Source organism: Thamnophis elegans, chromosome 4 (genome assembly GCF_009769535.1).
Source record: "Thamnophis elegans isolate rThaEle1 chromosome 4, rThaEle1.pri, whole genome shotgun sequence".
NCBI lineage: Eukaryota > Metazoa > Chordata > Lepidosauria > Squamata > Colubridae > Thamnophis > Thamnophis elegans.
The window spans coordinates 82,740,797-82,755,376 of NC_045544.1; the positions used below are offsets into that span (position 1 = coordinate 82,740,797).

Below are 14,580 nucleotides of genomic sequence, written 5' to 3' on the forward strand. Positions count from 1 at the left end.
ATTTTTGTTCAACACAATGTTAAACTGATTAAGAAGGGTATATCCTGATACACTACAATCTACCACTTCCATTTTAGCTGTCCCAGATTGGATACTTTCTAATCAATTCAGCATTGTGCTTCTTAAGGTTTTCAATCTGGGAGACTGAACAGCTTTAAGGCCAGTATGGGCTTAACATCAGCCCTAAACTAGCAATATGTGTATGTAGTTTCATAAGAGATCGCTTATATAAAAAAATGCTGTAGGTCTTTTTTCTTGCTTTATTTTTTCTGATGTTGTACAACATCCCTTGATATATATTTTTTTTCTGATTCTGCATCTGCCTCAGATTAAGCTTTGTCTAGTAATTCCAACTTTGGGTGACAAATAATATGAGGTAAGGGGAATACAGGATTAGAGTTCCTTATGTTTTCCTTTGAAAAGCAGCTGGTGTGTTTGCATGAGTATAACAAATTGGATTGATTCTGTATCATTAGGAACTGGGCTTTAATGCTTTTTCTCCTGCACCATTTCACTAATGTAAATTGGGCTCCTGGTCTCAAAACTGCTGTTAAGCATGAAAGAAACTTCAGCAGGTACCTGTGCTACATATGGTGCATTTTCCCTCTCTGCTTTGCAATTAGTTTCAGACTTAAATCAAGAATTAAATGGCTAGCATTCAAATCTCTTCTAATAGCGCTGCTCCTTCTTCCATATTTATAGAAATTTGTAAAGATGCTCAGAGATCTAGTGAGAGAATCTGCCATGTCATGATTCATGTCTAATATGGCTTGAATCTCACTTTTTAGAAGCTCAATCTGAATTAAGAGGTAAAGGTAAAGGTTCCCCTCTCACATACGTGCTAGTCGTTGCTGAATCTAGGGTGGTGGTGCTCATCTTCGTTTCAAAGCTGAAGAGCCAGCATTGTCCAAAGACATCTCCATGGTCATGTGGCCAGCATGACTAAACACCGAAGGCACATGGAACACTGTTACCTTCCCACCAAAGGTGGTTCCTATTTTTCTACTTGCATGCTTTCGAACTGCTAGGTTGGCAGAAGCTGGGACTCCATTATGCAGTGCTAGGATATTTGAACTGCCAAATTGCCGACCTTTCTGATTGACAAGCTCAGCATCTTAGCCACTGAGCCACCATGTCCTTTCAGTCTGAGTTACACATGCTAAATTGATGGAACTTTCCATGGCTATCTATTCAGGTTGACTCCAATGAAAAAAAGAAGAGCATGAAACCATAATTCACATTGATAAAAATGTATTTGGGTTATAATAAATTAATAATAATAATGTAACCAATTAATCTATCTCTTTGCTATTGTGTACAAGTTATTCTCTCTCTCTTTCTCTGTGCACCCACACCCATATTCAGTTGTATGAAGTGTGTATGCTTCTATTGTGTCCAGATTCATATCACAATATCCAAGTCAGCTCAGGAGAAAATGCGCCAGAAGCAGCTAAAGGAGATAGAGTTCTTGCGCAAAGAAAAGGAAAAGGAGAAAGAGAGAGAAAAGGAAAGATCCACAAAAACCCAGGAACAACAGTCAAGAAATGTTCTGGACGGTATGTGATTAATGTAAAAGAAGGGGGAAATTTATTTTTGCAGATGGATTTATTTTGTCCAATCACATTAGAAATGGTCTAGTGCCAATTTTAAGGAGTCTACTCACTCCCCACTCTCCCCGGCACTCATGGTGTCCTCTGGTGAATTTATGGTAGATTAAAATGGAGCCCTAGACAGCAGTCAGAAAAGTAGGTTAAACAATCCACCTCTGTTGTAAGCACAATGTCTGATTGGTTTGAAGCTACAGCATCCAACAAAAGATTAGTTGGGTGTTATATTGGCAAATTAAAATTCTGATAATACTAGCTGCTTTACACCACTTTTTTAAAAAAATGAATGTTTAAAAGTTTTTTAAAAAATTAAAACATTTATGTGCCAGTATTGGCCCCATTTATGCTGGGTTCATGGCAGCAGGTGAGTTTCTATGGGTTTTATGTTTTAAAGATAGAGAGTCCCTATCAGGATCTGTTGATCTGACATCATGTTTTGTCCAAACCACATATTTTAAAACAATAACAACTGTCTATCCAGCATTATTATTTTCCCCCAAACTCAGAGAACAGAACACTTTCAAATAGAAGGTTACCTTTGGCTTTTGTGTAACATAATGTGACTTTCACATGAAAAATTATTAGGGGCAACTTTAAGACTTGTGGATTTCAACTTCCACAATTCTGCCCCTCCCTGCATGGCTGGGGAATTCTGGGAGTTTAAGTCTCCAAGTCTCGCCAAGGTTAGACAACCTTGATCTAGATCGACTCAGTTCCATTACTGACCTCCTTCCCATAGTTTTCTTCCCTTCCACCTCTAAATGGAACTTGGCTTGTATTAAAAAGATAACCAATGAGAACTACGAACAAGTGAAATAAGATGCTCCAAGGCAGGATTTTCCAAATCTAAGGGGTAACTCTTTTGGGGAAGTGAAGAAAAGACCATGGAATATGTAAAGAACATTTTAGTTGTATTGTTACAATAAATCCATCTTTCTCCAAGTTTCCTTGTTTCCTTCTTGTTTGGATTTGTGTTTTCTGTTTTTGGATTTTTAGGAGAAGCGTGTGCATTAAGATTACACCAAAGAGAGGTATGATGGCATACCTTAGAAACCCCTGTTCTAAGACATAGAACAGAAATGTTATCAAACTAAATCTTTGATCAGTTCACCAAAAAGGAAAGGAAAAAAGGCACACGATTCAGAATTACAGGCAGAGAATTGTGATTAGAATCTTTTAAAAAGAACTTATATGGGAAAATGTATTTTAAATGCTGACATTGAAGCAAATTCCTTGTCCCAAAAATGGAATCAAGATGATATGTATTTAAAAAAAACTCCACTTTCTTGATCAGTTTACATTAACAAGTACATACAGTAAAGATTTATGTGCGGCTGGGTGTGTCAGACGGTTATATGGTCATAAGCAGTTCAATTTTGGGGGAATATTTTTAAAATAAAAACTCATAAGACTGGAATACTAATGAGGATAGTAAAATAGTCTTGATCATTTATTAATGTAAACATCCACTGGTCCAACAGTGTAGTAGATGAATTGTTTTCTCCTTTCATTGTGTATTGTGGCAGATGTTTCTTCCTCCATCCTTCACTGACCTCCTCAAATTACTTTCTGCAGGATCCAGTTGGCTTAATCACAATGGAGCCACCCCTGTCACCCTCAACCTGAGCAACCCTTGCAGAGCTTCTGTTGGGATGGCCTTAAGGAAACGAGTGAACAGGCCCTCATTGCCCAGCATCCCTGTTATCAGCCAAGAGAGCAACTTCCTGAGACATGCATCAGGTGTGACATAAACATTCTGCCAGCTTTTTATACGTATCTCTTTTGCTTTTGCTATAATATGAATGGGAAAGGACTTCATAGACTTCATACATTTGTTTTGTAGGAAAAAGTTATAAAGAAGGGGCTTGTACTATGCATTATAATATTAGATGACTTCATGGCAACAGTAATATCTCTCACTGGGTGAGAAGAGCCATTGTACATATATAAAACAGTTGAGTGTAATTTTATGTTTACAGCTAATTCCCTGCCAGCAAATCTCCAACACTCTCCAGAATGGGAAGAGGACCTTGTAAATAGGGATGCCTTTGAGATAAGACCCTTGTCTCATCCAGAACACGAATTAACTGATGCTCTCAAGTGGCTCAGTAGCAATGATTGGTAAGGAAAGAAAGAACACTACTTTCTATGCTGCATGAAAGACTGTGGTGTCAAGACCTGGTGCAGGATGTACATTGTGCAGAAAGAACTGCAAGTCACTACCAGAATGTTAACATTTGTAATGTATGCATTAAAGGAAAGTTGGGTAGAAAGTATAATACAATCATGTATCATTTTGAAAAAAGAAATGTGTTAAAAATGGGAGAAATATGAAAAAAGACAATGGAAAAAGGTGACAATATTCTCATATATGTGGGTTCCCCCAAACCACCTTATAATGTCTGTATGATGAGAATGATATGGGGGCTGCAATCTTACACCGGGAAGAAGGGCAGCATGGGTAGATTTACTAATTTTTTCCCATGTAGGGGGAAAACAAGTAGGTCCCCAATGGCAGGAATTCATGCCTCATTCCACCTCTTGTGATTTCCTTTCCATGGTGGTATTTCACAGTGGATCCCCATAACTCTGTGGCTCTTCTGAGATTTGGCTTTGCCAGGCACTGGACCCAGCTGAGGTTGCATAGCTAGCTCATCAGATAAATCCAATTTAAGGAGAGGGAAAAAAATAAGGAAGAGGGATGGGTTTTATGTAATTGTAATTTTTAGTGCTCCTTTCCAGAGCAGCTGGTGGGACTGGCCAGTTTAGGGGAAGAAGAAGCTGAAGCGGAGACATCTATAGAAGGTATTAAAAAATGTCAAGTTGGTGCCACCACTGAGTGGCAGGGCCATGCCCCGCTTTTGCCAAATTTTGCATGTGCAATGCATATTTAAAAGGAGCTGGGATTAAAGGGCACAGCTGCACTTCTTTCCTCCTCCACCAAGCTCCTCCATAGTGTGTCATTTAACATGAACATGCAACTAAGTTTGGAAGGCTAGGTACAACTGTAAGTATAGGTAATGAATAACATCAGACAAGCTATCTGGGATCCATTACCCATCAGGAATAGATTCAGCAGTCCACAGGGGCACTCTTTTGAAAACAGGACAATCCACATTTTGGGCAAAGAAGACTGCTGGTTTGAAAGAGGGGTCAAAGAGGCCATCTATGTCAAAATTGAACAGCCCCCTCTCAACAGAGGGAAACAGGATATGACATCATCTATCTCTACTATATAACACAGTCCTTTCAAAAGTTCCAAGAAGGCTCCACACCCATTTGCATTACTCAGGTGACTCTGAATGTTTATGGGGATTCTCAGAGCACCTTTGGGACAACCAGATCATGGTTGTCCCAAAGGTGCTTTTTCAAGAGGCAACTGGACTTTATTGGGTTTTTTTCTTTGAAGACACTTTGCTTCTCATCCAAGAAATTGAAGAAACTTCTTGGATGAGAAGCAAAACATCTTCAAAGAAACCCCCCCAGAAAATCTAGTTACCTCTTGAAAGAGCACCTTTGGGACAAGCATGAGCTGGATGATTGAGAATCTCCATAGACATCAAGCTATCTGGGAGAATAAAAATTTCTTCAGAAAACCAAAGCATTGTTCAAATGAAAAGCATGAAAAGGAACACCCAGAAATGCAAATAGGTATAAAAACAGCATTTTGGTGGAGCAGATTGCTAATAAGTCTAAGACTAACAGTGAAACATCTTTAAATACACGAGAAGCAGAAAATCATAGAAACACATTGTATGACAAGGAAGTTAAAGGAATCCAATCATTTACTTTGGAATTTATTACCTATCTTCACTTCTTTGGGGTCACCAACAGGCAAAGTTGTTAATGTGAGTAAGATGGTACTGTGGAGTATAGTATAATAAGAACAAAGTGGTGGCAAAAGTGCAAAGAATAAAAGCTTTCTTTTCTGGAGGAGAGCCATTCTGTTGCTCAGCCATTTCCAAGAATGGTGCCTGTTATGCAGAACTAGTAGATAAATCACCATCTCTTATTCAGCTTAATTCGCAGGGGATTCTGCATGGTATATACACTATATACACGGGCGATAAAATGTTTCTCCACCAGTAGTTCTAAAATCCACTGTATATGAGAATTTCTGAGTCTTTACTTTTCTATAGTTCTACCGAATTACTTTTGTGACATATCTCATTTTCACACACACAGTCTTACCTAGTATGAGAAATGAGGTTTCTGCAAAATGCCAGGTGAGACTAATGATTTCTCTTCTCTTTTTCCATCTTTGTGATAACTGCCTCTCAGGCACCTGAAGGAGAAAGGGCTCTTCAACATCATATGCTTGGCTACCTGCCATTCAGAAGTTCTGCAGGGTAGACTTCATGATGTTTCCTTGGCAGCTACAAAGGAGGTGGGAAACGAATATTTAACATATGTCCAATCAATCTTCTCTGGTGAATTACCTGATGCTTTCCAATCTGTTTCTATTTAGTCAGAATGTCTCCAAGCAGCTTTTATACTTTTGTGCACCTGTGTGTCTGCCCAATGTACTATTTATGTTTATTTATACTAGAAAAAAAGTTAATAAACTTTTTATTATCTTCAGGGTGGGAATAAAATTACAGGAAAACAAGGTATATAAAGTAATCAAATGTGCTCATATCTGTATTTGTATAAAACTGTTTTGAAAAACATGCTTTAAGGTAATGTACAATTTATTCTGATGAGGAGAAGGATAGGGGAGCAAAAGATGGAGAGAATGGAGCAGAATGAAGTGTGAAAGTCCATGGTTTCCTGCAGAAGATACCATGGCCCTGTCTCTGCCAGTGCAATGTGATGTGGTGGAGCTCAGAAGTACAGTCCTCAGTGCCCATCCCTGTGCTTTGCAAATAAGTCTTCTCACACATGGTTAGCTTTTAGGAAACTGCTAAAAACCACATGGTGTTGGAAGGCTTGAGGACCTGAGAATAATATGTTGATTGAAGATCGTGACAGTTTTGATTTTAATGTACTTTTTAAAAAATTGTGGGTGTTTTATTATTTTCTTTCCTTTGTAAAATTCTTGTAAACTTCCCAAAATCCAATTGTTTTCAGCAGGACTAAAATGGCTGGCTGGCTGACTGGCTGGCTGGACAAGATTCAGTGGTTGGAAGTGCAGAGCTGTTCATCTGCTATGCACATTTTTCGAACAGCTTCCCATCCTGTGAGTCTAATATTTTTAATCAGGCGGGATGCTGAAAGTTGAATCCAAATATATTTAAAGGGCTCTAGTTAACGCAAGGCTACTTCAGGGTAGGTTTTTGTATCTGCACCTTGCAATCTAGTGATTTTTTTTGCCACTTCCTTCCCAATCTGTGGGAACATTTTGGACTCTTCTGCACTCACTATTATTAGCTAAGGCAAGGATTCAGTAAGATGCACCCTGATATAGATATATAGAGATACATCAGGCATATGCTATATAAGTTATTTACTTCCATACTGAAGTTATTGCTGGTATAGAATCTAAAAATTATCTCTGTAATTTTTCCCTCAGCCCACGTGCCAGTGCTCCTCTCCTCACCTCACCTTATCTCATATTCCTATGGTCAAGGGAGTCCTTCAGATAGCCAGGGACAGGGTACATCCAATTGTGTTGTTTTACTGCCTGGTTGATTCAGGGGAGGTGCCTGTGAATAATATGAGAGAGGCCTATCTTGAGAAATGTCTCTATTGTCACAAATCATTTAGGATTTTAAGATGTAAAATCGGTTCTTGCAACTGTGAACATACGCTGTATACAGTATTCAATTGTGCTTTAGACAGTAGCTAGAGAAGTACTATCATTGTATTCTGCAGACTGAGATATGCTTGTCGGGTAGCTTAATCGTGACAAATTTCCCAGACCTTAGACAGCAAAGTATAAGCTTAAGAAACATGTCTTACTGTGGAAGGATATATCTTTTGTCAAGTCTAATAGAAACAGGTATAGAAATGCAATGACAGATATTTTTCTGCATAGAAAGTATATGTTCTCTACTGAGTTATGACTTCTTCTGTGTAAGATATATGACACAGATACTGTGACAGTTTTGTATAACAAATACATTCTATATGTAAAATAAAACTGGCAAGTTATGTCAGAAAAAAGAAATTGAAAATTTTAGTTTTAGTATTTAGGAATAACTAAGAGTCAGTTTGGTGCAGTGGTTAAGGTACTAGGCTAGAAACCAGGTGATTGTGAGTTATAGTCCTGTTTAAGTATAAGCCAGTTGGAGGACCGTGAGCCTTAAAAGCTTGAGGCTTTCTATCAGTGACGTGCAATGAGGTTCACGGCTGGTGAGGCAAGTGGGCAAAAGCCGCCTTATGCCTGCCAGCACCAGCTGCCCCCAAAGCCCCGACATGTCCTGCTTTATGGCCGGAAGGCGCACCGGCCTTTAAAGTGCATGCCGCCACCCCGGCCATACAGGGGGACGTGTCCCGCTTTATGGCTGGAAGGCGCGTCGGCACTTTAAAGTGCATGCCGCCACCCCGGCCATACAGCAGGACCCGCTGTATGGCCGGAAGCTGGCATATCCCGCTCTATGGCAAGGCGGGTAAAACACACACACACACATACACACAAACACACACGCAAACACACACACACACACATTACTTATAATAATACAAATTAGAAATTACAATTACTTACAAATTACAATAATTTTGAATTCCTCCCCCCTCCCTCTGACCCAGGACCCACATACCTTTTCCAGCTGTGTCACAGAGGATTTCAACTCTCCTCTTGTCTGCCATGATGAAAATGTAAAAAATGTAAAAAGAAAAAGGCAAAAGCTGCTTCTGCCAGAGCCTCCAATGGATGACTCTGCTTAACTGTTTAAAAAAAGCCTCTAAAAAAGTGCCCTCTGCAGGAGGCGGCGAGAAAACCACGTGCCTCCTTTGCATAAGGAAGTTTTCGCCTTTTAACCCTTGCTTAATTCTGCTCAAGTGATCATAAAGATAGATTCGCCTCCTCCTGCAGTTAAGCACTAAGCAGAGTCACTGTGACTCTGGCAGCAACTACCTCAGCCTTTTTCCTTTTAAATTTCTTTTTATTTTTCATGATGACAGTGGTGAGGCCCTGCCTCCCCTGACTGCACGTCCCTGCTTTCTATCAACCTTAGGAAGGATGCAAAGGCAAACTCCTTCTGAAAATGTTGCCAAGATAAGTGCGGGGTATTTGTCCAAACAGTTGCCAGTAATCAACACTGACTTGAAGATACCAAAATAACTAATGAATAAAATATAAAAATCTGGATGTCTGGGTCATTCATGTTGATTATGAAGGATATAAAACAATAATTAGGAAAAGGGACTCTTCTGCTTATGTGAAATTGAGGAGCAATATACGATAGATATACAACCAAATGTGTGGACTCATAAATTTGTTTGCATTAAATAAACCTATTCTTACATACACTGTATATTAATGCCATGCTGTGTATTTAAATTCTAACCTATTGGTAACTAACCTATTGCATATCAAAACTAAAGTTTGATCAAAAGTAGTAGAAAATTCTTTGCCTTGTCAAATGCCTTGCCATTGAAAGTTATCCATGGTTACCATTAAACCATTCCTTCATAAACATGGCTTGTGCACAATGATGAAGGATAATGGAATGTATTTGGTTTTTTTTTCTTGGAATCATAGTATGCTACAGTGATATGAATATGATATGTCTCGGGCCATCATGATGTAAAGCCTGGTTTTTCATATTTACATCCAGATATTGCCAGGAATATTTAAATAATATAGTTTGCAAAGCAATGTTGTGATGCAAGTTATATTGTTTGCCTGTCACCCTGGTAGAAGCTCATGCTTAGAGTGATATATAAACTCATTTATTATGGCTTAGTATTAAGACGCTAATGAATTTGTTTAAACAATGCCATCTCTCAGGACCTAGGAAGATGCCTTTTCTATCTCAGCAGCTGCTTTTTGAATAGCATTTCCCCAGAGATCCATATGGCTCCCACCCTGATGGTATTCAGAAAGTCATTAAAAACTTGAGTTTCCTCTTAGATCTTACTATGGGATGGTAGTTGTTTCTTTGTTGTTGCCATCCAGAGTAATTTAGAATTGGGCAATCTCTAAGCTGAATGAATGAATGAATGAATGAATGAATGAATGAATGAATGAAATTTATGTATACAGTCATAGAGTTCCACGCTTTCTGAAGGACAGATTGCTGTGCCTTAACTACAAATGTCTTAATTCTCTCTATTCTACCAAGGGAATTTCACTGAGTCTTAACATTTTACCAAGGAAAAGAGAAGTAATACCAAAATTGCATGACCAATCCAGTACTTGCATTTTCCATTTTCCCAGACCTAAATACTGTTTGGCCTGCTTATAAAACTCATATTGGATATTGGGAGCTGGCTAGTTCTTGCATTCCTGGGAGTTAATTTCCTGGAGCTGCTTACAACGGACTTTCTGTTTGCTATATTTGACCGCTTAACGGAGAGGTTTTATTGCTCTCACTTTAAATCCTTCTAATAAAAAGCAAGAGCTAAGCAAAGTCACAAGCCAACTCCACACTTGTTCATTGTTTGAACAGCTGATAGGCTGCTATCAGCAGAGTTTTCAAAGGCCATTATGCTTCTTCTCTCAGAAAATATTGGGAAACCATTGGCATAATTTTGGTCTCCCATTTTTCTCTAAAATTATAATAAGCTTAAAACTTTGTTCTGGAGTTTAAAAAGTGTTAGTCAAGATAAAGACAAGGCAATATTTGGCTGTCACATGGAATATAGCAATAAAGGTTTTATATTTCTTCCATCAAGAAATACTGGGAGCATATAATACTTTTTGAGCAAGTACATATAATCCCTTGGTGCAAGTTCTCATGGAATTTGGAAAATATATTGTAAAAAAATGTATAATAAATGTCTGTATATAGAAGTAATATGCAGAAGCAGTATGATAAAAGTAAGAGCCAGTCTGGTGTAATGGTTATGGTGCTGGCCTAGAGACTAGGAGATTGTGAGTTCTAGTCTTGTTTTATGTGTGAAACCCAGCTAAGTGACCTTGGCTTACTCACTCTTTCTCAGCCCAATTCACCTCATAGAGTTGTTGTTATGAGGGAAACAGGAGAAAAAATGACTATGTATTTTTTGCTGTAAAGTAATAAGAGATAAAAATCTAATAATTAAATTAAATAAGAAATACTAGTTTTAGAGATCTAATTCCTTAGACATCTAAGGGATTTTGCATATTGCTGAATTTTGGAGACTTTATTTGGATAAGAAAATGGCCCTGTATTGATTCTCTGGCTGTTGTTCTTTACGATTTGCAAAAGTATATTAAATCATATCACTTTCTTTTATCAGGTTAGCAACTTACGATCTAAAGTATCAAGGTTTGCTATTGGGACACTTGCGGAATTGTTCAGAGCTATGAAGAAGCACATGGATCAAGAGGTTGAGGAGATTTCTCGAGTCCTGCTTCAGAAAGCAGGTGATACTAGTGATTTCATCCAGAAAGCAGCTGACCAGTCCTTGGGGATCATGGCACAGAGTGTGACTCCTTCGCGAGCAATGACAGCCCTCATGGCCAATGGAGTGACGTATGTACATTGTCTTCTCAACTGCAATCTTGCTGGTCTATAGGCATGAGCAGTAAGTGCTAGCATTTACAAAAAAGAAAATTGTTGTAGGAGAATTCCATACCACTGAATTATTAGAGTAATTTTGGAAAATGTATAACCCTTCAGAGGTAGCTGACTACAGCTCCCAGCATTCTTCACTATTGAACACAATAGTGGACATAATAGAGGGAGGCACAGAGTGATATAGTTTAGCAGCACCTAGGGTGCGGAATTTTCCCTATCCCTGTCAGAGAGTAGTTGACTTCTTTTGTATGAATCTACAAGTGGAAACCAGAAATTTGGCTTAGCATTGTAGCTCTTTGGACCTACGCTTATTCCTTAAACTGTTTGTCCATGAAATAGAATGGCAGAGAAAAACAGAAGCAACCCTGGAAATTGTATTTGCCCATCATGGTAGATTGTGACTCCTTTTCTTTGCACAGGAGAGTGTTTTCCCATTCATACTCTTAAGAAAAGCACACACTGTAGGATAAATGAAGGTGAGCTAGAAGAATTGTTGCTATCAGCCTACACTTTGGCAGGTTTCTACTTTGGCATGGAGACAAAAAAAAAACATGCCCTTTGTCTGACAACGATGATCATTTTGTTGCAGCCACAGAAACCCTCTCATTCGAAAATGTGCTGCTGGACATTTACTGACAGTCATGGAACAAATTGGGGCTGAGAAACTGCTTTCGGGAAACCGGGAGAGTACAGAGTTGTTAGTACAGACATTAGTGAAGATGGCTCAGGATTGCCATCAAGACACAAGGTAATAGGAGCAAATCCCATTTCCTCAATGAAGATGGAATTTTGTTCCGCGGTGACCTTAAAAAGATTTCCCTTTCCTCCATTAGATGTTATGGCCGGAAGATGCTGAACATGCTTATGTGTCACTCAAAATTTGATGGGTATTTGAAACAAAATGTACCATCACATGACCTGCGGGATGTCATGGCTGCAATTAAACAAAAAGTAAGTATGGAAGCCCAGGGATCACCTTGGTGTCAGGGTTCCAAGTAATAGATCCATTGCAAACAAGAACTCGGAGATAGGTAGATTCCTCAAAGAATACCTTTATTGGAAATATCATATTGGCACATATCTGGTGAAAACCAACTGTGAGGGGTCCCATGATTTTCAACTAATTAAAAGTAAATGCCTTTCCCTCAACCCCAATCAGTCACATGGCCCAATCAAAGCAATATCTGCTGGTCTGGTGACATCACTCCTCCTTCCTCCAGCCATGTTTGAGAACGTCCTTGGTTTCCAAGATACAGTATTTTATTTTGACTACCCCAACTATCTCTAATCTTCCTCCCTATTCCTTGTTGCAGTTCAACTTCAGGGTTGACACTTGGAAATGCATAAATTGACAGGGGAATCAGAATATCTGATACTGTACATAGGCATTGACTTACAATTGAGTATTTTTCAGAAATGACATAAAGCACTAATATACTAGCTGCATTCACTTATAAGAGTAAAACCATTATTTTCTTAACTTTGCTTTATTAAATACATCCCAATTGGCAGATTTCACACAACTCAATACATTTACCATGGTTTCCAAGCCACAATGGCTGGTTTTATATAACATTCTTAGCCCAAATCAGCCAAATGATTTAACATAAAGTATGAATTAGTTGGCAAGAACAGATGTGTGTGTGTGTGTGTGTGTGTGTGTGTGTGTGTGTGTGTAATTGACCAGACTGTTAAAATAACTGAGTGACTTTATTTGTATAGGGGACAGAAGATTCAGCCTCCCAAGCTACTTCTGCCAAAAGTTACCGAGGATCAAAGAATGGAAGTTTGACAATCTCACTGGACAGCCTATCTTCAGCTGAAGGGTATGCTGGGAGCATCATTTGGTTTTGAGATTAGACAGATTTTGGAAAGACACAGAGCATGTCGCTGGGAGACATGCTGTATTTTATTATTATTTTTTAAAAAAAGCTCAGTTGCCCATTATATTCCACATGCATGTTGAGAAGCTAGAGCCATGATGGCGAACCTATGGCAAGCATGCCAGAGGTGGCACGCAGAGTCCTCTCTGCTGGCATGCATGCTGTTGCCCCAGGTCAAATCTCTATGGCATTTCTTTTGGGAGCTTCTGTTTCCCTGCAAACAATGAAACAGAAGCTCATGAAAGAAAAAGATCTTAGCTCTTGTTGCGCTGCTGGTGTTGGGATGCCGCGCCTCCCACTGGTCTTTGGGTCTCTGCTGTGCAATGCATCCATGCATGTTCACATGTTTGTGCATGTCCATGTGTACTCCTTTCAGTTTGGCCAAGTGCATTTTGGGCACTTGGGGTCTAAAAGGTTTGCCATCACTGGGCTGAAGTCAAGGGAAAAGCTTGTTTCCTTTCCAGAGTCTTTCCTTTGTGGTTGTTTTAAGCACAATTCATTTGCTTGAGATGCTTGATGTTTTCCTCATAATGTCAAAGTTCCGAGTAATGAACCCAACCAATTCAGCAACTCTTGAGACTTTTAGCTTTATCAAAGAACTGCTTTATTGAGTCCATCATTTCGACATAGTTGAAAAACAAACCAGCTCTGGCTATTTCCCATGCTTTCAGTATAATTAAAGATTAGACAGCTCCCTCCCTCCTTGTCACAGGTCATGTTGTCCAATTAGGTGTTCTGGCGTCTCCTTGTAACCTCTTCCAGTCTCTGGCCAGCACCTGTTAGGATGACCTTGGTTCCCATGAGATAGTAAGTTCTTGATGTCTGATCTGACATTCCAAAGCTCCCTCCTTGCCCGCAAAGTGTGTCAAGGTAAGAAATGGAGAAAATGGCTAGGACACGCCCAATTCATTTCAGAGTTGACATGTAGTTTATGCTGAAAACCCTTAATTTAGGAAAGACGACTTACTTGTGAAAACTTTTGTCTGTCCTCTAGAATAGGGATCTTCAAAGGTGGCAACTTTAAGACTTAAGCATGGTTGGCAAAGGAATTCTGGGCGTTGAAGCCCACAAGATTAAATGTTCCAAGTTTGGAGACCCCTAGAACAGAGCTTCTGTATCCAGGCAGCACACCTTCAAGTAAATTTTAGATGACAGTGAAGCATTATTTGGCTGTGTCTCTTTGTTGCCTTCTGCCTTATGGTGTATAGGGAGCGAATCCTCTTCTCTCTTCTTTAGAATGTGTATAGGTTTTCTTCAAAGTCTGCCATCTCACAGAAGCAAATTGCCAGCTGAATTTACTATTTGTCTTCCCACTCTAGCTGCAGAGGGAGCTTGATGGCTTGGGGAGAATGTTTTGGAAATGCATACTGCCTGCTTGCCCTTTGCTGCATAGCTCCACACCTGGTTGAAGTCATCTCTTTTGGCACTGAGTGAGCGACATCCTCTGGATGGCATTGCCTGGAGCATGAAATTACACAT

At 39.3% G+C, this 14,580-nt stretch overlaps 1 protein-coding gene across 1 annotated transcript in view; it reads left to right on the plus strand.

Annotated features, from left to right (window-relative positions):
- The window catches only part of TOGARAM2 (TOG array regulator of axonemal microtubules 2), a 46,923-nt gene that overhangs the window by 16,456 nt on the left and 15,887 nt on the right, over positions 1–14,580 (plus strand). The window contains exons 8-15 of the mRNA XM_032217089.1: positions 1,400–1,556; positions 3,183–3,347; positions 3,587–3,728; positions 5,889–5,994; positions 10,938–11,173; positions 11,808–11,966; positions 12,052–12,169; positions 12,941–13,044. Coding sequence (XP_032072980.1) covers positions 1,400–1,556; positions 3,183–3,347; positions 3,587–3,728; positions 5,889–5,994; positions 10,938–11,173; positions 11,808–11,966; positions 12,052–12,169; positions 12,941–13,044 — 1,187 coding nt within the window. The remainder of the gene's footprint in view (positions 1–1,399; positions 1,557–3,182; positions 3,348–3,586; positions 3,729–5,888; positions 5,995–10,937; positions 11,174–11,807; positions 11,967–12,051; positions 12,170–12,940; positions 13,045–14,580) is intronic.